This window comes from Lynx canadensis, chromosome F1, assembly GCF_007474595.2.
Source record: "Lynx canadensis isolate LIC74 chromosome F1, mLynCan4.pri.v2, whole genome shotgun sequence".
In the NCBI taxonomy this organism is placed as follows: Eukaryota; Metazoa; Chordata; class Mammalia; order Carnivora; family Felidae; genus Lynx; species Lynx canadensis.
Genome location: NC_044319.2, coordinates 39774177 through 39797251, shown reverse-complemented (window position 1 = coordinate 39797251; position 23075 = coordinate 39774177). Strand labels below are relative to the sequence as shown.

The 23075-nt window shown below is 51.6% G+C and overlaps 1 protein-coding gene across 1 annotated transcript in view; it reads right to left on the bottom strand.

Moving 5' to 3' along the window:
- PKP1 (plakophilin 1) overlaps window positions 1–22811 on the bottom strand; it is a 51133-nt gene extending 28322 nt beyond the window's left edge. Inside the window, 2 exon segments of the mRNA XM_030303028.2 lie at window positions 11888–11994; window positions 22441–22811. Of these exon segments, the coding sequence (XP_030158888.1) occupies window positions 11888–11994; window positions 22441–22642 (309 nt within the window). The 5' untranslated portion in view covers window positions 22643–22811.
- Between the last annotated feature and the right edge of the window lie 264 nt (window positions 22812–23075).

The following is a 23075-nucleotide window of genomic DNA, read 5'->3' as shown; positions in this document are numbered from 1 at the left end:
GTCAGAAACATCATGTTTCCCTGAAATCATAAAACTCCTAGAAGAAAACATTGTCAGTAAGCTCCTTGACTTGGTGAGGGTTTTTTGAATCTGACATCAAAGCAAACGAAGCAAAGAAGGGGACTACATCATACTAAGCCCTTCTGCACAGCACAGGAAACCATCAACAAAATAAAAAGGCAACCCACCAAATGGGAGAAAATACTTGCAAATCATATATCTGATAAAGGGTTAATACCCAAAATATATAAAGAAGTCATACCACTCAATAGCAACATAACAAAACAAAAAAAACAATCTGATTTAAAGATGGGCAGACCCGAATAGACATTTTCCCAAAAGAAGACATACGAATGGTGAACAGGTATATGAAAAGGTGCTCAACATCATTAGTTGTCAGGGAAATTTAAATCAAAACCACAATGAGATAACACCTCCCACCTGCCAGAATGGCTAGAAAAACGTGAAATAACAAGTGTTGGTGAGGGCCCAAAGAAAAAGGGGGCCCTCGTGCCCTGTTGGTGGGAATGCAAACTGGTGCAGCCACCGTGGAAAACAAGATGGAGTTTCCTTCAGTAATTAACAACAGAACTAGTGTATCTACTTTGGGGCATTTTCCCAAAGAAAATGAAAACACTAACTTGAAAAGATACCTGCACTCCTATGTTCCCTGCCGAGTTATTCACGACAGCCAAGACATGGGAACAACCGAAGGGTCCACCAATGGATGAATGGATAAAGAAATAGTGGTGTGTATATGCACACCCTGGAACATTATTTTTTTTTAATTTTTTTTTTAACGTTTACTCATTTTTGAGACAGAGAGAGAGACAGACCATGAATGGGGGAAGGTCAGAGAGAGAGGGAGACACAGAATCCGAAACAGGCTCCAGGCTCTGAGCTGTCAGCACAGAGCCTGATGCGGGGCTCGAACCCACAGACCGCGAGATCATGACCTGAGCCGAAGTTGGACGTCCAACCGACTGAGCCACCCAGGCGCCCCACCCTGGAACATTATTAAACCATAAAAAGAACCAAATCTTGTCATTCGCGACACTATGGATGGCCCTTAGGGGCATTATGCTAAGATAAATAAGTCAGAGAAAGACAAGTATCATATGATCTCTCTTCTATGTGGAATCTAAACCCCCCCCCTGCCAAACCCATAAACCCAAAAACAAAAACACAAAAACCAGGCTTATTAGATACAGAGAGCAGGCTAGTGGCTGAAGAGGTGGTGGGGGGGCTGGAGAAATGGATGAGTGGCGGGGGGGGGGGGTTCAAAAGGTTAAAAAAAATTATCTTTAAATGCTCTGTTAAAAAAAAAAAAAAACAGGGGTGCCTGGGTGGCTCAGTCGGTTGGGCGTCCAACTTCGGCTCAGGTCATGATCTCTCGGTCCGTGAGTTCGAGCCCCGCGTCGGGCTCTGTGCTGACAGCTCAGAGCCTGGAGCCTGTTTCGGATTCTGTGTCTCCCCTCTCTCTGACCTTCCCCCGTTCATGCTCTGTCTCTCTGGAATAAATGTTAAAAAAAAATTAAAAAAAACAACAACTATTCGGTCATGCATCTTGGGGAGGGGCTCCACTTAGTTGTTTTTCTTCTTGGCTTTCAGCTTTACCTGACCTGCTGGACCAGCTTTAGGAAAATTATCCTGAATGATGAGTTTGTGACCCAGAATCTCCCCTAGGGTAGGTCACACCACTGGTGATAAGGCACAGTAGTAACTAACACTGAAGCATATAGAAAGCTCTTCCTTTTTCCATTTGGTTACCACGAGGAGAAAGTCTAGGTTGGTGCCAGTATGTTTCTTTTTTTTTTTTTAACATTGATTTATTTTTGAGACAGAGAGAGACAGAGCATGAACGGGGGAGGGTCAGAGAGAGAGGGAGACACAGAATCCGAAACAGGCTCCAGGCTCTGAGCTGTCAGCACAGAGCCCGACGCGGGGCTTGAACCCACGGACCTCGAGATCATGACCTGAGCCGAAGTCGGATGCTCAACAGACTGAGCCACCCAGGCGCCCCCAGTATGTTTCTTTAATACTTGCCAGCCTCCCTTTCTGAGCAGAAAGAAAAAGAGAGAGAGAGAGAGAGAGAGAGAGAGAGAACAAAAGCTTCATCTGGCTAGAATTAAATGATGATTTGTTTTAATTCTTTTTATTATTATTGGTTATAAGTTATGGTTAGCCTCATCTATGGAAAAGAATACTGGGTTTTTTTGTTTTTGTTTTTTACTTTTGAGTTAGTGATAAAATTCTCCCTTCAAAATTCCTTTTGAAAATTAAAGGTAAGTACATTAAAAATAAGTAAATAAGAGTTGGTTGATAATTTCATAGAAATTGTGAGAGCAGACTGCAAGTGACTGAGGTTTGGGACACACTGTTGCACACAGTGACAAGGGTATCCAGATGTAACGTGTGTGACAAGGTGCTCTGGGCAAGGAGTTGGGAGATTGGGACTCCAGTCCTGGTTCTTCTCTGTTTAGCTGTGCAGCCTTGGGGAGTCACCTCACGTCTCTGATCCTATTTCCCCAGCTACGGTGTGCCCTATAAGGCTTCTTCGGACTTTGGCATTCTATGATTCAGCCCTCACTGAAGTCACAAGCGGCCTCCTTCCCAGTCTCGCTCAGGGCTTAGGAATGGACAAACCCCACCAATCCCACCTTCACCCCCTTCAGGCCGCACCCTTGTGTGCCCTGCCGATGAGTAGGAGGGGAGGGGCTGGGGTCTAGGGCCCCAAAGCTGCTTCTCTCCCTGGCTGTGTCTCTACCTCCCCCTCCCCCCACCTGATTGGATTGTGTTTTTTAGCTGAGTTTGCTCTCCTGGGGCAGGAAGGCCTCCGTAGAGACTTGCCAGGGCCCTGGGGGAGAATGCTGAGCCTCACCCTCATGAAGGGTGGGGACGGCTCTTCCACCCACTTGGGAAATGCTGCTGCATTTGTCTCCTGAGCTCTGTGACAAAAAGAAAACTCTCAAACCAGAAAAGAGGTATCAGAATATCTACCCAGGGCTTTGTTTTCATGGCCCTCCATCATGTCCCTGCCGCTTCCTGGCTCGGGCGCATTTGCAGAGCTCGCCTAGCAGGAGAGATCCTGACTCACTCCGGCCCATTGGGCCCTGGACTCAGTTCTGCCAAGTCTACCTGTGAGGTACCGGGCAAGTCCCTGCGCTTTTCTGCAGCTTGATTTCCCTGCACATAAATCAGAATAATAATACCCGGTTCACCTACTGATCTCACAAAGACTGAAAGATCAAGTGGGGAAATAAAAACATGAGCCTTTTGTGTAAATTCAAAATGCTGCACTAATTCAAGGGATTGTTAAATGGCAGGGGTGCTGAGGACCGAGTTATCCTTCCTCCCCACCCCCCCCCACCCCCCCCCGTAAGAGCAGACTGTGGGTGAAGGGGGGGGCAGTGGCGGCCTCGCAAGCTCTCTCCCCTGCCTGCTAACCCCATGGGAGGCCCGTGCCCAAACCTCTGTCTCCTCCTGGGAACTGGGTCTGGAGCTGGGGAAGGAGGCTCGTAGATCACCTGGTCCCCCCTGCCACTTACAGATGAGGAAACTGAGGCCTGGAGAGGTTTAAGTTGGCTTGTGCTGTACACAATAGCACTTAATTACATCCTCTCTTATGCTGTTGTTTCCTCCTTTAGTTGTTTTTAACTACAGTTTTTGGACTTTAAAGACTTGGTGGTTGAGTAGATTAGTTCTTGTCAGGACCAAAGAACAAAACAAAACAAACAAAACAAAAAAACCAAAAAACAAAACCAAGAGAAAAAAACCCCCAGAAACCCCACAAAACAAAACCCAGGCCCCGAACTCCACTAATTTTCTTCTGGAGCAAAATAAAAAAGTGTATAATTATCCTTGACTCTTCCAATCTTCCCTCTAGAGTCTCAGAGGCTCTACCTTGAATTTGTGCGTGAGATGGAAGGTGAGAATAGCGACCAACTCATGCCATCTTCTTTCTTGGAAGAAGGCATAATTCCACTCTATGTGGTCAGGGGATAACCGCCTCCCCCTATCTGTCAGGCTGGAAGAAATGGAGCCCCAGAGGCACCAGCAGAGATTAAGCTGAAGGAAGATGCAAAATGGCGCTGTCTCTCGTGAGGGGAGGGAATTCCCTCTAGCGCACTGAGAAGTGCCAGCTGCTGATGGTGTCCTGGGCTGCTGCCCGCGGCTCTATCGCTGCCCCAGGGAGTCCCTTGGCAGTGGGCAGTGACATCTCTCCCTGAGTGTTCTGACTAAACTGCCGGGCCTTCCCTCCCCCATGAGGGCCCTCACTGCCTTCTCCTGGGTCTGGTGTTCCTCAGGGGCAGAAGGAAGGTGTGGGCAGCAGGCTTGCTCAGCTCAGACAGGCACCATGGGTCCTGTGCCCCCAGGAATTGGTTACCAGAGGCCAGGGAAGGCTCGTGAGAACTCTGGAGCTGGCAATATGCAAATAGCCACCCTCCTTGGGGGTGATCAGTCAGGAAAAAGGGCCCAAGGGCTACTGTCAGACCAAGCCCCAGGCCCAGGAGCGTTTCTCCTCTGCCCACATCCTCTCTGCTGAGGGCAGCCCTCCTCTCCTTTCACATCTCATTCCAAGCTCAGCTCCTCCGGCAGCCTGGCCTGCTTTTCTCTGCTTGAAGCCCGCCGTCGGAAGTTACTTGCGTGTGCTCGCTGGAACCACGTTCTTATCCCTTTGCAAGTCCATGGTGTGGACATGGGAGGCATTCCCTGACTCCTCTCCCCTGAGGGAGGCCCAGGATCTGGAATATCAGAGCTTCAGGGATGGCTTCAAGATGGAGCCACTGTCTACTCCTGCTGCTGATAAACCCGAGGCCCCGCCAGTAGGGGGGGGGGGTCCCAGCAACGGCCACATGGGCAGTGATGGAGAACCCCACGTCCAGGCCGGTGCTTCCTCCTTTTCTCTACCTTATCTTTGGCCTCTGGGGAGTCCTCTCTGGCTCACCCAAACCTTGGCCAGGAGGAGGGGCCTCAGGTTTCCCTAAGAGGCTGAAGTCAGCTGCGCAGGGAAATCGAGCCCTAAAGCAAGCTCCTCACTGAGCACCCAACTCAAAGGCAGCGGGAACTTCTCACACGAAAAGCAGAGCCCCTCCAGGGGACTGCAGCTTGCGAAGGAGGGCCCATCCGTCAGGGACACCCCAGATATAGGCGTTTGCCACATGCTTCTTCTCCATGGTTTAAATATAGGAGCGTCTCTGGCCCCAGCAAGGTGTCTGTGGAAACACACCACAAGCCAAGTTACTGCTTTCCACAGGGAGGGGTCCCCTGGGAGCCGGCCCTGCCAGCTCTCGCTCCCTCGCCTTATTCTCTCAGGCACATTCTGTCCCTCGGCAAGTAGGATCATTGTCTCTTCTTGTTGGGTGAGAGCCTGGGGCCCTTGTGGGACCCTCCTATCTCCCAGGGCTGAGTGGGGGTGAGTCACAGGCTGGCAGCAGGGACACTGAGTTGGCAAACACATCAATCACTCCCTCTTAGAGCAGGAGCCAGGCCTGCTTGGGAGAAGGAGTCTATATCCCCTCTATCTTCCTTCTCCTGGACTTTTCAAGAACAGAGGCCCAGCAGGCATTGCCAGAGGAGCCTGGCTGGCGTATCTGGAAAGTGGCATTCATAGTTGAGAAATGGGAGCAGGGGAGGGGGTCGAGCCTGACTTTGTAAGTCAGGGCAGTTACTAGGTGGAGCCATTGCTGTGCCCGTTTCCTCTCTGTAAAGCTCAGGTAAATGAAGTCCTACCACCTTTCCATCCTGTTGCAAGGGTTAATTAACTGCTGTTTTCCTGGTGCTTGGAGATGCTCAGATGAAAGCAGGGAGGAAGCACAGAAGCCATTATCCATCCATTGGTGGAAGTGGAGGTCTCAGCGGAAGATCTGCCCCTGCCCCCACCCCTGCTTCCAGGAAAACCATCATGTAGGCTTTGGTTATGGAGGCCTGCAGCTACTCAGACTCAGCTCTCGAGTCACACAGAACCTGAGAAGTTGGAGCTCAATGGGTCCTTGGCTAGGACCTAATCCAACTGCCTTGACCCACGGGTGGGACAACCAAGGCCTGGAGAGGTGAAGATCGCCCCAGATCCCTCAGCGTGTCGCAGCCCAGCTGAGACTGGAATCCAAGCCTCCCCACTATGAATCTGACATGCCATATTCACAACCCTTACTGCCTTTTGAAATAGGAATTCTCACCCACTTCAGAGATGGGGAAGCTGAGGTTCAGTCAGGTTAAGAACTTGCCTGGGTCACACAGCCAGGTAAGGGGCAGAGCCAGGATTTGTTTCCAAAGTTCATGGCCAGAGTGTAAGGATTTTCCTCCATACCTGGCTGTTTTTGGGAACGGACTGCATTAACTGTGGATTGGTAAAGATGATCTCTTTCTCTGCGTCAAGGACAAGGATCCTATCATGTTTCTTTCTGGCAGGTCCTCTGTAGTACCTGGCCCAGAGCCCTGCCTTGGCCCAGCCACATGGCTAACTGGGGAATACTGTGTTTGAGTTCTCATGCCCTGTGGAAGCTTCATACAACCCAGCCCTCACCTGTAAAAGAAGGCCACCCAGGGGGCTTCGGGCTGAGGTGGGCAGGGTCAGGTTTCTTTCAGGGTGAGGGTCCCTAGCGGTTGCCCATAAACTCTGTCATGGATAGATTATCAACTACTGACATGTCAGTTAGGCAAGTTCAGCAGAGAAAGACTTGCTAGTGAATATTGGATTAATTTTCCCTGGTTGTACTCCGGGGGATTCTCACTCTCAGGAGCACTGGCCTCGATTTAACTGAGCACAGTTGAGTGATTCAATATGGCGGTCCTCAAGGTATCTCTAGGCCCAGACCTCCTGGCTGATGATGCTGGCATGGCTTCTCTCTTCTGCGATCAGCTCCTGGCAGGATGGTCTAGTACAACCCACAACCAAAGAACATTTCACTTGATGTGACTCCCAGAACACTTGAAGCTAAAGATGTGCTTCCTGATTTATAAGCAGGAAAACGTTTTCAAGTTGGAGCTGATAGAGAAGGAGATTATTGTCTTAATCCAGAAACATTCTCTGGAAATCAAAATTGTGCACTTGCCTCAGCTTCATCTAGGACAAACCCCATTTACAGCTTGGGAATGGAAGGGTGGGCCTTCCAGTGCCTCAAGCTCTCTGCCCCTCCTCATTCTGGTCTCAGCGACCAGAGGAAGGTATTCAAGGGTCCCATTCTGAGGACCCCTCACAGGAGTCAAACAGCTTCCATGTTCTCACCAGAGGTGGCTATGGCCTGAGGTAATTATGTTTGGGCCCTGGCCTAGTAGAGGAGCCCTTTAAGGGAGGCTTGTTTTTATTACAAGGAGTGGTGGGAAGATACCCTGACCCAGGGTTGCCAGATTTGGCAAATAAAAGTACAAGATCTGAATTCAGGTAAACAACAAATAATCTTTTAGTATAAATATATCCCAAATATTGTATTCATTGCATTTTATTTGGTATCCCTGCCCTGACCCTATTAACCCTTACAGCTGAGTGAATTCTGCTTGAGTTTAGGAAGGGAAAAATGGCCGCTCTCCTGCTTCTTTGAGCTAGGCTGACTCCTCAAGGAAAGAGCAGGTTTCGTTGGAGGACAGGAGGAGGGAGGAAATTAAGGGATCCAAACTCAAGATCTCTTGCAGGTCCCTACAACATGGTCGTGGTGTTAAAATATGAGATGCAAAACCAAAGGAAACCAAACAAAAACCCCATATAAAAGACCATCCAAAGTCTGGAGTATGAAAACAAAACGGCATTAGATTAGGAGTTAGGAGGCCAGGGGGTCTAGTCTGCTGGTAGCATAACCAGCTGTGTGACCCTCGATGAGTCTTATATCCTCTCGGGCCTGGGTATCCTCAGTTGTAAAGCGTAAACCTCCATTGGGGCCCTAATATTTCACTAGTCTGGTTCTGAGAACTGGAGCAGAATAGCAGGAGCCTGTTTACCTGAGAAACTGAGCAGAAGGATAAGAAACTGCCCATCCTTTGGCCCATCTCACCCAGCTCCTCCTTCTCCCTGAGGTTGGGACCCTGGGGCTCCTGCTGTCCTCTAGAAGGTCATGTCTCTGAAGGAGGAGGAGGTTGGAGTGGCCAGCAGAGTGTGACTGGACCAACGAGCTTTCTTTGGATCAATCTTTTCGTTTCCTTGATGCTTTTTGTGCGTCTCACTAACTTAATGTTTTTAAGTCCTATTTTATTATAAGACTCCCTCTGTTCAGTGTTCTTAATTTGCAATATCAGCGACCCTAGATTCCAAGTGGTACAATTATATATTATATATAAATTATAATTTACATCTATACTAAATTAGAGCTATGCTGATATAGGGGCGCCTGGGTGGCTCAGTCGGTGAAAGCGTCCGACTTCGGCTCAGGTCCTGATCTCACTGTTAGTGGGTTCGAGCCCCGTGTCCGGCTCTGTGCTGACAGCTTGGAGCCTGGGGCCTGCTTCAGATTTTGTGCCTCCCCTCTCTGCCCCTCCCCTGCTCGTGCTCTGTCTCTCTCTCTCTCTCTCTCTCTCAAAAATAAATAAACATTAAAACAAATTTTCTTAAATAAAAATAAAGAAGGCTATGGCTGATATAGAATATAAGGTAAAATCAGAGGGTAACACCATTGCTTTTAATATTTTTAGAACTTTCATTTTGGAATGGGCTGCAGATCCTTTGCATATTTAAATAAAATAAATGCTTCATGGGGACAGATCTTTGTTAACTGAAGTTCATGTGGTATTTGTAATTGGAACACCCGACTCATAAACCCTCTCCCTTGCCTGGGGCCCTGATACTCAGGGTAAGCAGCGCAGCTCAAAGCAAATGGCACAAAACCTGGAACTCCAAGAAGACGGTGGCCCCCAGATTCCTGTGGAAAAGCAGCCTCCAGCCCTCTCTGCATAAGGAGTGAGGAGTGAGGTGCTCAAAGTGGTTAATATTGTTTCCGGTCAAACCCAGGCCATGCATGACAAGAAAGAACGAGACGGTTTTCTCATATGGCTCCTAAAAGGACACTGACAGTTGTATTTTCTTTTTAAATCTAGAAAAATCTAAAACAGGTATCTGGGGATCTTTTGAGCAATGGCAGAACTGCCGCAATATTCCGGGATATTCCAGGATTCAACTTGTCTTTTGACTTCCATGCTTCTCCCAACTCAACGGCAAGTTCACTGAGGCCGAAGGCAGATGGATCTCTTCGTCTGTGTGTCCGCAGCGCGCCCAGCTCCCTGCCCCGCCCTGGAGTTGCTCAATACGAGCTGGCTGACGGAGGGAACGTGAAGTATATGCAGGGAACAGTCCTTCGGCAGCTTTCAGAAACTGCCGAAACCCGCTGACGAGGCTTGTACAGGACCCACCGCACCTCACCCTGCTCCCCTCACTCCCTGCTTTCTGTCACCATGTTGGTTTCACCAAAGAGAGGAGAGGAAATCGTGGTGAGATTATCTCACCGCCACAGACCTGTATTACCTTTTGTCCCCCTCTCCTTCCTTAAGTCCTGGCCCTGTTGGTTTTGCCCAGTCCTTGGCTGATTATATGCCTGGCTCCAATATCAATTATTCCATTTCCTCCCTTCCTCACCCCCTCCTTCTGCCAAATCCTCATGTGTGCTCAGCTCTTCGCCGTTCCCATAGCCCCTCCTGAACTGAGAGGAGACAGGACGTGCCTCAGCAGCTGCCCTGACATGAGTCATGTCTGAAGTACCGCCAGCGAAGACGGAGCGAGAAGGGTTGGGCCTTAGGGTGCGGGAAAAGGGAAGGAATTTTAATGGATTGTCAGAAAATAGGTGCGGGGAGGGGCGGGGCTGGTTTGGGAGCATCAGGAGCTGCTGAGATTGCTGAAGATTGAGTTGATTAGCCAGAAGAAATGCCCAACATGGGCCGTGTGGAGAATTTTTTTTTTAAAGAAACACCTCTGAAAGAGTTCCTTTGCGGGTTCTTGGTGACAAATTTCCATGTGTAATGACCCCACACTGCCCATCTGATAACACTTCCCCGTTACTGTAACACCAACCTGTGGGTGAAGTACACACACAGATAGCTTTGTTCCCACTTTACAGATGAGAAAACTGATACTCAGAGAAGTTAAGAGGTTTATCCAAAGTCACAGAGCCACAGGAGTAGCAGAAGCCAGGCTAGAAGCTAAGCTTTCTAGGCTCTGAGGTGTAACAAAATATACGTGACGATGTGTAACATCTATCCTGTCAGCATGATTATTCATTCTGACTACTAGTCTCCTCCAGTGATCTGCCTTCCCTGGGTCTCATATAATCCTTTATACTGCATTACTAAGTCATTTTCTCTAAGTCAGATTCTGTCTGGTCATCACTCTTGGTGTCAGAGCACTTGATTCACATCTGAGCCTTGATCTGCCGGCTTATGGGCTCAGTCAACTGTCCATATGTTGCTCTGAGGGTATCAATTGACATCAAAAACTCAGGAAAAAAATGGGAGGGAAATACATTTGCAGGAAACCTAGTTAACGCCTCCCTTTAGTCCCTAACCTGTAACATGCAAGAAAGACAAATACTCCACAATTAGCCCCAGCAAGAACTTAGTAAGGGAGGATCACACTGACAATAAAAAGAACACCCAACTCGTAAACCCTCTTCCTTGCCCGGGACCCTGACACTCAGGGGTGACATCTGTAAGCAATATGACCTCAAAGCAAATAGCACTGAAACCTGGAGCTCCAAGAAGGCAGTGCCCCAGATTCCCATGGAAAGGCAGTCTTTAGCCCCATCTGCATAATGCCTCACAAAAGAATTCCCAAGAACCATACAGGCTAATGTTAAAATTAGCAAAAATAAATGAAAGTCATAGAATGTGGAAACAGGGAGAAAACTTGGGTGTCACTTAGCCCAATACCCCTGATTTTGGAGTTGAAGAGAGCGCCAACGCTGGTTTGTATGGTTGAACCAGAGCATTTACCACAGACCTTGGGGCAGAGGTAGGGCTAAATAAATATTTGTTCAGTGATGGATGGATGGGCATAGTGATTTCTTTGAAATCACAAAGAAAGACAGTGACAGGGCCAAGATTAAAGGATCTAGAATAATCTCTACCTGTGTTCGTTTTAAAACTGACCTGAAGACTAATTATCATCAGTTTTTTTTTCCACGCACATTATTTCACTGAATCCTGATGATAACCTCACGAGGACGACTTTGTTATATCCATTTTATATGTGAAGAAACTGAGGCCCAGAGGTAGAATTATCTTGCCCAGGGCCACATGCTCAGTGAGTAGCAGAGCTCCGATTTGAATCCAGATGTATCCAACTTACAGACACTCCACACCCAACTTAGGGCTCGAACTCATGACCCTGAGATCAAGAGTTGCATGCTCCACCAACTGAGCCAGCCAGGCGCCCCTGTCCAACTTATAAACTCAAGCAATGCTCCATTCCAGCATGTGCCCTCTTATCCAAGAGTCACTGCAGGGGACATGCTCTCCTAGCCCCAGGAGACTTCTACAGCATTCTCCTTGGTCATCAGCACATATTGAGCAGAGAGGTCCCTTCAGGAGTTTCCTAGCAACATTTAAGTTAATCCACAAATGGACCTCAAGAATTCAAACTTCTCTCAAATCCATGATCATATCAGACATTTTGGAAAACGGACTTAAAAATATGCTGTTTTCTTTATGCTTTTTCTACAATGTTCTCATGTGGTGGGACATTTGGAAATATCCAATCAGCCCAAACAGGAGCCTGCACTAACAGCCATCTATGAAATAATGGCCAAGCAAATGGACCTGGTCATGGTTGGCGGGCCTCACCTCATGGACCAAAGCAGCCCCCTTCCACCCTATATAACTCTTCTCAGCAACCAATGCAGGTTTGCTCCGCCATAAACCCTAAACCACTCCCCAACACCCCAGGTCTTTTTGAATGCACGCAGCTCCTTACCGGATATCCCCATGAGCCATTCCCCGCCTGGAACTTGGAATAGTAGCTGCTCCGGCTGGTGGTCCCATAGTTGTTGTAATTGTCGGCCAAGCCATCATACATGGAACCTTGAGGACAAAGGCAGGGCGTTAGGACAGTGATGGCCACGCTCTTCACTCGCCTCTCCTCCCCACAGCATCGCCTCTGTATCCAGGTACACCATACCCCATGGAGGAGACCAGGTGTGAGCTCTTGAAGGAGCAGGATAGGAAATGTATCATCTACTTGCCTTCTCCGTCTCTCCACTCTACCTCCTCCACAGCCAGGGCCGAGGAAGGGCCCAGGCAGACTGCGGCAGGGACAGCTCTGCAAACCAGCTGAGCCCTTCCTGGGCTGACTAAATGTCTCCCTGGGCTTGGGGTGACTTGACACCTACAGGTCAGGAGTTGGCCTGGAGGGCCTCGGAGCACCGCCATTCCATTCAAGGGAATCACGACTCCGTGTTCCACAAGGATAAGCTTCCCACTGGGGGAAGCCTGGCAGGATCTCAGCATTCCAGGTCCAGAGTCCCAAGGTCAGGGCCACAGAGCCGTGAGGGCTGATTAGAGGCCAGTTCAGGGCAGGACTCTTGTTTCAAACGTCAGCCCGGCCCCCAAGAGTGACAAGGTGATCTTTTGTCCTTTCCTTCATCCTCTAGGTGCTCCAGATGGTGAAGTGGGGAGGGTGGCCATCAACCTCAAAGGCCCCAGTGAGGATTAATTAATGTTTTCGGAGTGCTTGGAGACCCACAAATGATAGGCTCCGCGAGAGGATAGAGTGTCATTAGGGTTATTAGCGGCAAAATGGCTTTGAATCACAGAAATCGGAACTGGGTTTTTGGGCTGCTGGTAGGGCTACCTTCCCTTCTCCCCTTCACCAGATGGCAAGTGGCCTCCAAAGGATCGTCCCAACACTGCAAAAGCTAGTCTGTTCGCTGTCTCACTGTCCTTGAAACACGGCTGACCGTGACATGGCCATGACTTTGCTCATACTGTGTCCCTTGCGGAGTCTGCCTTCCCCTATCAGTCACAACATTCAGATCTCACCTATTTTTCAAGGCCAAGCTCACGACCTCACCCCTTTGCGGAAGCCTCTTCTGACCAACCCTGCCCGAGGCGATCTCTTCTATCTCTAAACACACAGTGCCCTGCTGTCTGTACCCTGACTCACATCACTGTCCCATTCCCTACACTGGGACCTGCATGAGGGAAAAGTCATGGCGGTATGGTCTGGACATCCAGAGCAAGGCTTGCCCCACACTCTTATTAGATGATGAGCCCTCTGGGAAAAAAGGAAGGTGGGATCCAGTGACAGCCTCCTAAGGGGGAGGGCCACTTCTTTTCTCTGAAGTGATGGTCAGACTCCAGCATCTGAAACCTTGTCTAGGGGGAAGGGTTTGACAGTGATCTTTCCCAGCCAGATTAGCTCCTTCCCCATCCACCATACCCACTCAGACTCCCAAATCTTTTGGGGATGGTGGGGGGACTGGAGTATCTGGGCTGAGGGCAGATGGAAGAGCAGAACGGCAGCTTTGGAATGTGGCAGGCGTCTCTGCGTGGTGCCACCTCCTCTGTCGAAAGCCAGCCAGATGACCACCCCATAGCACACAGAAGGGGCACTGCCCCTGATTACCACTTCCCCATCATGGAGGACCAATAGGCCATTAAGGTTACTGGCTGTGGCAGAGACAGTTTGCCCTGGGAGCCTACAGGTGTTGACCTTGGTCTTGGCTCTGACATTTGGGCAAATCACTTGCTCTCCCTGGACCTCAGCTTCTTCTGTAAAAAGAAGGGGTTGGCTTCTATACACCCCAAAGGCCGCATACAGCTCCAGTATTCCATGACTGTATGATTATAGTAACCCATGCCCCATGGCATTCAGAGAAGCTTGTAAGGAAGACGGGGAGACATCAAAGGCTACACCAGCACTTCCTTTGCTGCCTGCCTCAGGTCCTCCCAGAGGTGTCCTGCAGGCCCAGGCCTGACTCCTGACGGGGACTCTCCCTGAGCCTCTGACCTACTGTAAGCTCCTCTATTGAGCATACACAGCTTGTTCCTCTCCCTTTCTCAGGAAGCTGTACCCCCTGCCCCCGAAAGGCTGCCTTTGTTAGGAGGAGTCTGGAAGCAATCTCATGGGCTCAGACGCCCAGAAGCAGCTTACACCAGGGAAGGGGCTGCAGCCAGGACCCTAGGCATGCATGGTCAGGCCCCGGGGCAGCTGACAGCAGGTCTCGTCTGACTCTCCTCCAATCCGGCCTACTTCTATCATCCCTTCCAGGGTTGGCAGGCCAGCGTTCACTTGGCTGTTGCCCCATGAGCAGGGATCTCTCATCCAAGGGCAGGTGTGGGTCAGCCAGCTGCTGTCAGATGGAAAATTTGGGGTGGCGATGGAGAGTTCTATGGAGCCCCAGGGAGGCCTTCTGCCAGGGAAGGCATCCCCGGGAGGCTCAGTGGAGGGCAGGCTCCCATGGGGCCTCTACTCTTTCTCAAAAGGGAAACTGTCAGCAGTGACATCACTCACCCTCTCGGTCATCAGATGAAGCATCTTTTCCCTCTATGCCCTGCACCTGCCTGCCTCCCTCTCACATAATCTTCTCCATGTGGGAGGTAGGGAGTTCTCTGTCATGGAGGCAGGGGTGAATAGGACCTCTGGAATGTCCTATAACTCCAAAGCCAGTCCCTGTGTCCTAGTGGTGACTTTAGTGATGGCAGGTGTGGGCTATAGCACTCCCTACTGGGGGGGCCAAGGTCTCCAGGTCCTTCCAGGTGGCTCCTGAAGGCACCCCCTAAGATCTGTCTGCAACCGGGGGTCAGATCACTTGACTCCCACCTTAAGATGCTTTGCTTGGCTTCCTTGTGAGAACGAGGCTGCCATCACAACAGCCAGTGCTGCTTCTCTGGAAGAAAGGTAGCTGCACTTGGGGGCCAAGGTTCTGAGGTAAAGGAGGAGTCCAGAGAACTTACCTACCTGAAGTCACACTCCGTATTGTGCCCGATGACCCATGAGGTGCAGGAAGGAGGTGAGCTCTGTTCGTAAGAGCGCTGCTCCCCTCTCCTGACCCTAGGGTGTCTGGCTGGTACACACTGCCTTTGGAAAGTCAGGCTCAACACCAAGAACATGGGGGTTCTCAATGACAGTAATAGTAATAGCTCTGAAAGCTTTCACTTCTCCATCTAGTCCTCTGACTTCTCCAGAACTCATTTCTAAGAAGCCTTTCCTGATTAACTCTCCCTGGTCCCATGACCCTGGTTGACTGCCTCCTTGGAATAAGGGCACGGAAAGGTGTAATCAGTTCTCCATCTCATGACTCTGCCAGTGTCCATCATCATGTACTCTGGGCACTCACTGAGGCAAGAATTGTGTCTCTTCTTTCCCTGGGATCTTGGGCACAGGGCGTGGCTCTGGGCGGGGCTGGGCCGAACCTGGACTGAGCTGGCCCTTTTTGTCAACCAGTTCTCCTTACCCACCCCTCATGGTGGAGGTGCTTAGATTTCTGGTGCCTAGAGGCTCCACATCCCCCAAATTGCAGCATGGGATCAGGGTCCTTGAAGGCTTACTCAACCAGGCCCTCCTCCCACCCAAAGAGGTCCTTGGGGGCAGTTGGGGGGGGGGGGTTTGCTGGGTAATCCAGGAAGACAGAGTCTGAGAACAGCTTTAGAACAGGCACAGCCACCTCCTTGAGGAGGATTCTTGGTGTCAGGAGTGGTAAGGGGAGGTGATCCCAGCACCCAGCTCACCCCACAGAATCACCCTACTCTTGTATCTGAGTGCTTGCATTCCCACTGTTTTCTCTAGAAGGGCACACACGCCGTAAACAAAGATGGTGGCTTCTCAGAAAAGCCGGCTGCCGGCTCAACTTGTGCACTGTCCCCAGGAGACAACCCACCCACAGAACCCCAAGGTCAAAGAGCAGATGTCTCAGAGAATGTGTCGCTTTCTTCGGCATACAAGCAATTCCAGCGGCTCTGTCCACACAGCTTGTCTCAGCTTGTGTCAGTGTTTCAGGGCGTAAAGCCCTCTCAGAAAATCTACCACTCACACCATCAGCGTCCCTGGATGCTGCTTCCCTTTGGTGCCTGAGATGATTATCTGATTCTCTCTTGTGTCATAGGGGCAACCCAAGCTTTCTCGCCTACCGAAGCTTTGAAAAGAGAGGCAGCTTCTTTGTTAGGATATATGGACTTCTCTCTCCAATGAGGACAGGCAAACCTTTGCAGGGATGACTCATCCTTTTCCACCTCCAAGCTTTCAAATAGGTCACACCCACCGCACCTGAAACATTCTTTCTCTTCTTCTCAGCCAAACCCTCTCCCTGCATTCAAAACCTTGCACAAAAATCAGCTTCTCCTACAGATGACTCCACCCAGTGCTCTGGGCACTCCAAAGTGCACCCAGCTCATGGCACTCTAGCGTAACCATGCCAGCTTTCTGTCCAACTGTTCTACTCACTCCGCGCTGGTTTGTGTGTTCCTTGGAGTGTGGCTTCTGTACATTGTGTGGGTATGTGGGTACGTGGGCGTGTGTGTGTGTGTGTGCACGCGTGTGCACCTATGGGCCCTTCTCCCAGAAAGCAGGCTCTAGATGTCCCCAATTAGGCTGGGAACTCCCTGAAGTGAGAGATCTCCTGCTTGTACTAGATCGCCACCCCACTCCTGACCCCAGGACCAGGGTCTACCTGGAGAAGGCACTCATGATCAACAGGCTGCCCTTAGGGACAGAGGTCATCTGAAACCTCTCTCCTCCACCCCTCCCCCCTGCCCCAGATCCCTCTCCCTTGCTAGTCAGGAAAGTTTGTCCCACAGCACACAGCCCTAGGTGTAGATCTACGGTTCGATCTGTGTCCCTTAAGGTCGGTCGATGTCTCTTCTGGCTTCTACACTGTAAAGTCCATCTGTTCCTCAGCACAGAACCCTTGAGAAAGGAAGCAGCTCCTTACCTTCCAGCCCTGACAACGTCTTTCTCTCACCCCCTGAAATCTCTTCCACCTGTGGTGCTCTGTCAGGCTAGGCCCATAGCAAGAGGAATTTAAATGAGAGAATAAGAACTGTCAGAAGATACTTCTAGCACGATCTCCCTCAGAGATGTTCAAGATTGGGCAGTTTGGACTGTGCCCATGTGAACGTTCAGGTGCCCAAGGGAGGGGAATGGCCAGACACCCTCCCATTTCTTTCTGCCAGGGCCAGCTGGGAGCACTCTGGACGTACATCTCCTATCCAGATGCTTTCATGAGCCTGAGGTGGGCAGAGAGTTCAGCACAACCGCACCAGGCACTTTGGCATGGTTCTTACTCTTCTTCTGGGCATGTGTACAGAGCAGAGATGCTGCTACAGCCTGTGTCCGCTCCTCTCCCTCACTAGCACATCTGCTTCTCTTTCTGATCATCTGTTCCTGGCCACCACTAAACCCAAGGATAGGGCAGAGAGTGGGAGCATCTTGTAGGGACAGGACTGGCACAGAGGGCAGGGCAGTGGTCTAGTGTGGGCAAAGGTCAGAACAGGACTCAGCCGCCTGGCTGGGGATCCAGACTAAAAACTTGTCTTCAGCAATTACCATGTTAGGTGTCTATCCATCCGTGCGTGTGTGTGTGTGTGTGTGTGTGCATCCCACGGGGCTGATCTTCATGCTGAATCTAAGTGTGAGTGAAAGATGGGGACCGGAACAACCATTCCGTAACTTTGTTGCCCATCAGAATTGCCTGGGAACCTTTCAGAGTCCTGATGCCCACACTGTCCCCCATGCTCACTAAATCAGAATCTCTCAGGGTGGGACTCAAACATTTGCATTTTTTAAAATCCCCAGGTGATTTCGATGCAGAGGCAGGTTTGAGAGCAGCGGACTGGATGGCTTTTGGTATGTCAGGGTGTTTACAAGAGGGAAACCGTGAGTGACACACAGTGAGGAGAGGAGCCTTTTTGCAGGACAGCTGCAGCTGGTTTGGGGGGATGGCCTGCAGAGGTAGGGAGTGACACCATCTATTTCCAAAGACTGTTACCCATCATGGCACATGTTGGAAACGATATAATCCAATCTCTTACAGTTGCAGAGACCCAGAGAGAGGCAGTGACTTGCCCGAGATCACACAGCAGTCAGCAATCCATCCAGGTAGAACTCAGATCTCCTGACACCAGGCTGGATTCTTGCCCTAGCACGAATTGCAAGGTGGTGTGTGCGTGTGTGCGTGTGTGTGTGTGTGTGTGTGCGTGTATACACATGTGTATGTGCATGGGTGTAGGTATTCGTGTGTATATGTGTATGCACACATGTGTGGTGTGTGCCTACAGAGAACTTCACATGAAGATATCTAACATTCTGCCATCTTACTTTGTCCAAACGTCACACACCTTCTAGCGGTCATATCTCATGGCAGGGGTAGTTGCCAGATTTTTAGGTCTGGAACAATTGGCTTCTTGATATTTACAATTTGGTGTGTGGGGAGAAACATTGATTTCTATATTTTTTTAATCTCTGCCAACGAGCTTCGCAAAGGAGCAGGCTCCAGGGAAACCACATTTGCCATGAAACGTTCTGGAATACTTGGCATTTTTGCATGTGTTGTAACAGGCAAACGGAAAGTCTGGTAAAACCTGAGCTTCAAGCCAAGATAGGTTGTAAAGAAACAGGAATTGGTCCATTTGAAGTTTAATTAGGATGTTTTGCGGCTGGAATAAGCTGAAGCCCAGACACCCTTCACTCGCTCCCGTGCCAGCTTCAGTCCCAAGAAAACAACCCCAGAAGTGATGCCTGTTTATGGTCTGCGGTCAGGAACAGACAACTTTCAAGAGGGTAGAATGAGCAGACCCTCACACAGGCAGAGGCTTATGCTGAGACACAGCCAAATGCAAATACAGAAGTGCCAACAAACCTCCACCTGTACACGCCACGGCCACCAAGCCAGCACAAGCCTGCCCCCTAGGAGCTCCTCGAGTAGCAACTGCCCAGTGAGGGGTAGATGCAGGATGATGAAGGAGCGGGGTGGACAGACACCTCCCCTAGCCTAAGGTCGCCCCAACCCTATCTCTGATCAGGGAGAAATTCAGGTTTGGCCATGTTAAATAGGAAATGGTACTTGGGAGAAGAAAGGAGAAAATTGAAAGTAAAAATCACAGATGTCTAAGCAGGTAGTGAGACACACAAGAATGACGGGCTAGTCTTGGGACTTGCCTGGAAGGAGAAGGGATGTGGAACAGAAAGGTAGTGTCATTAAACTTGGTGTGTGATGAGTATTCATGGCAGAGGCAGTGGTGTGTGTGTGTGTGTGTGTGTGTGTGTGTGTGTTGAAGTTGGATCAAATGAGATGTGGGTTAAGTTTTAGGAAGAGATACCAAGTGAAGTTCTAAAGAACCTGAATGTGGGGGGGCGCCTGGGTGGCTTAGTCGGTAAGCGTCTGACTTCAGCTCAGGTCATGGTCTCACGGTTCATGAGTTCGAGCCCCGCGTTGGGCTCTGGGCTGATAGCTCAGAGCCTGGAGCCTGCTTCTGATTCTGTGTCTCCTTCTCTCTCTGCTCCTCCCCCACTCACACTCTGTCTCTCTCTCAAAAATAAATAAACATTAAAAAAATTTTTTAAAGAACCTGAATGTGGAAAAGTTTCCCTCCAGGCTGCCTAACCAGTGCAATAGCCCTTGACCCCCAGACAGGGCAGTTCATGATCAGCACCCGCAGGGCCTTTCCCACCTTGGGCAGGTCAAGTTTCCCTAACAGAGATCCTTGGCTAAGCAGCCCCATCCCCTGGGTTTCCTCCTGCTTCCCACACAGTCTGAGAAGACACCCTGATGCATTCAAGCATGCTCTGGAAGCACAGGAGAGTAATACTTAGTGGCCAGTTCACAAGAAGACCCACACTGGCAGGCAGGTTCAGAGCAGTCTCCTTCTGCAGGGTCTCATGACACCAGGGCCCTCGCCTCCCTCCCTGGGGACCACAACGAGACATCTGTCTCATCTGCTGTGTTTGGGGGACGGCATGAGTGGAAATGGGTATTGTGTGGCAGGCTCCTTCCACAGGACTCCTTTCTCATGGGTGGCTCAATTTCCCCCTCACCGACAAGACAGAAGAGAACCCTAGTGGGGAGGACTCTGGGGAAAAGCTGGCTCTATTACCAGAAACACCACTGGCCGATTCCTGGCTGTCCCTCATGGCGTACAAGGGGTGGCGGCTCCCCGCCAGGCAACCTGTGAGGTGTGGCTGGCCTTCTTTGGAGCGGCTGTTCTTAACCAGAGGAGCCCCGGTGGGATTCAGGGGTCCCAACAGAACCAAACACCCTAGAGAATTCGACTCTTCTCTCTTGAAGAGTGTCCAGTGTGTCCAGCAGGGTGAAGGCAAGGCCCTGGGGTATGGTCCTTCTACAACTGCCAACTTGCCCCTCCCAGCAGTCACAGCAGGTGCAGGGGATATAAACCAACACAAAAGGAGGGAGCAAAGGTAGTAGGAATGGCCACTGGGCACATAGGGAACGCTTGGGCGGTTCTGATGACGAGAAGGGGGAAATCTGATGAAAACAAAGCCAGATAAACCAGAAACACCAGCTCCAAGTGATCTAACCGCCTCTTCCACCTAGGATGCCGCTGGGGAAACTAGCCCCTGTGGGAACCTCGCCAGAGCTGAGGGTAGAGGGGACACACCTTCTGGGTCAGTCCTTAGAGAGGCCTATTTCTGGAAAGATACGCATTAGCCAAGGAAGTCAACTGTCGCCTGGCTGAAGCCCCCTGGAGGACCTCGGGATGGAGAGAATGAGATCCCACTGGATAGATGTTACCCACAAAGGTCAAGGCCAGAAACAGAGCACTGCATGATGACAGACACTCGCTGGCATCCCTGCAGGTGGGAAGAAGAACGGGTGTTTAGAGCACCTGGCATTTTTGAGATTTTCTTGGGATGGTGTGGGAGTGGAAAGGGATAGGTGACTCTTATGCAGAGAAGAGAGTAGGTTGCCTTGAGCTGTGACTGGACCGTGGCCAGAAATGGGGACACTTTTTTGTTTTTTTAATCTCGAACCTACTTCCAAGAAAGGCTAGTATGCAGCTATCAAACCATAAATGAAAGAGACGGAGGCAAATGCTCTGGAGTCTGCATGACCTTGAGTGGAAGTCTGGCAGGAGAGGAACCAGGAGTCCAGGCCAGGGCAAAGGGCACACTGAGCAGCAAAGACCTTTAGGTTCGGGGTACAGGGAAGTCCTCAGCCAGCCATTTTCTCCCCCTCAGCTCTACACGGGGGCCACTCAGGAATGAGAGAGACAGGCAGAGAGAAAAAGCCAGAGGTAGGAAATGTGAGCTGCTGTGTGCGTGTGTGCGTGTGTGTGTGGTGGGAGGTGGGCAGGGGTCTGTCTCCTTTGCCTCCTTCCTCTTTACTACCCCCACACCCTGTACACTCTCTTAGGGGCCAGACTCCATAAATAGGTCTTGGTTGACCTGTACTGGTTTGCAATCTGTGGAATCTTTGTCGGCACTTGCGAAATTTAGCTAAACGAATAAATAAACACAACGATTGCTGGTTGGTGTGTAATCCTTACTGCGAATGCTTTGTATTAAAGTATCTGGCCTAAAAATTCTCCACAAATGGCCCTGTCAGATATCGTACCTTCCTTCTTGAGTTGCAGGGGGCCGATCACTTTTGCCTAGCCTCCCAGGCTTGGGGGACCTCAGCACAGGGTGAAGGGGTGGGGTCGATGGCTGGTCAGGCCCCGCACCTAAACTAAACAAGTGCTCACCCTGAGGGCTCAGCCCTGGGGGCCTTCTGGGATTCCCAGCCTTGCCAACCTCAATTCCTGCACAAGCGTCCTCCTGACACTTGTTCCTTCCTAGTTAAGCCAAGTGAGGTAGGGAGAATCTGGTGGGAAAGGGAGTTTCTGCATTAGCTACTGAGGAAACAGGGCATCCCCAGACCTCCTTCCCGGTCCTCAGGGAGCCTCAGGGAGCGCGCTGGTCCTGGGGTGACCTTCCAACCAGACTTGCCTCTTCCAGGTGTGAGGCTCCCGCTAGCGTGCTGCGGCACATCACGGGCTTGTCCCTGTTCCCCGCGGCACCTCCCCGTCCGGCAGCGCCTCTCTTGAGCACCTACTGGGGTCACAGTGACTTCCCTTGCCCGCTGGCAGCCACACACTGGGGAACCTGCCGGCCTGGGCGCCGGCTACCTGCCGCTGGCGCAGTGAAAAGCAAAGCCTCAAGGACAGGACAGGGAATGAGGGGGGCACACAGCCCTGGGGAGCCCTGGGGGGCCGAGGCAGAACAAGAGAGAGGCGGGGACTGTTCCCGAGCAGTTGGGGTAAGAAAGCCTTCCCCGCTCTGGGCCTGGACAAGGGCCCGCGGGGGATCCTCAGCCTCCGCGAGCTGGCGAGACGCCCGTGGCGGTGTCCCCCGCCGCGGGAGCCCGCCTTCGCGCCCCCCAGCTTCTGGGGAGCTCGCCAGCCGGTCGCCAGCCGCCGCTCCACCCGGTCGGACGGGCCGCGCAGACCCCGCCCCCCCGCCGCCCCGGGACGCGCGCCACCTCCTGTCCCCGCCGCCCGGCCGAGGGGCGCGGGGCAGGGGCGCCGAGTCTTTACCTCGGTTGGAGTGGCTCAGGGTGGACGACTGGGAAGACTTGGACTTCTGCCGCTTGACGGTCATCATCACCTGCTCCTGCACGCGCTGCCTGCCCGACGTGCCGGTCTTCATCTTTTGGTCCGACGGCAAAGCCAGCGTCGAGTTGTCCTGGTCGGGGAAGCATTCGTAGGCCAAGGCGGTCTTGAGCGGCGAGTGGTTCATGGCGGCGGGAGGCGCGGGCCGGGCGTGCGAGAGCCGAGAGGGGCGGCGAGGTGCGGCGGGGCGGGCGGGCGGGCGGGCGGCTGCGGCTCTGCTGGCGCTCAGCGGCTCCCGAGGGCCATAGAGTGAGAGGTCCGCGTGAGGCTCCCGGTGGCGGCTCCTGGCGCCTCCACCCCGGCTCGTCCCTCTGCTGGCACTGGCGGGGCCCGCCCTCGGTCAGACTGGATATACCACCCCTGCCCTGCACCACCCACTCCACTGGCTGCGCGCCCCCGCCAGGTGCCGAGCTGCAGGGCGCTGCCGCTGCGGGAGCGAGCGCTCTTGGGGAGGGGGGGGGGGGCAGGGCCGCGAGCCCGGAGTGTGGGGCCTCGGCGTCTTGCTCTCTGCTCCTTGCTCTCGCTTCCCTTCCCCGTGACGTGCGGGAGGTGAGGCCCCA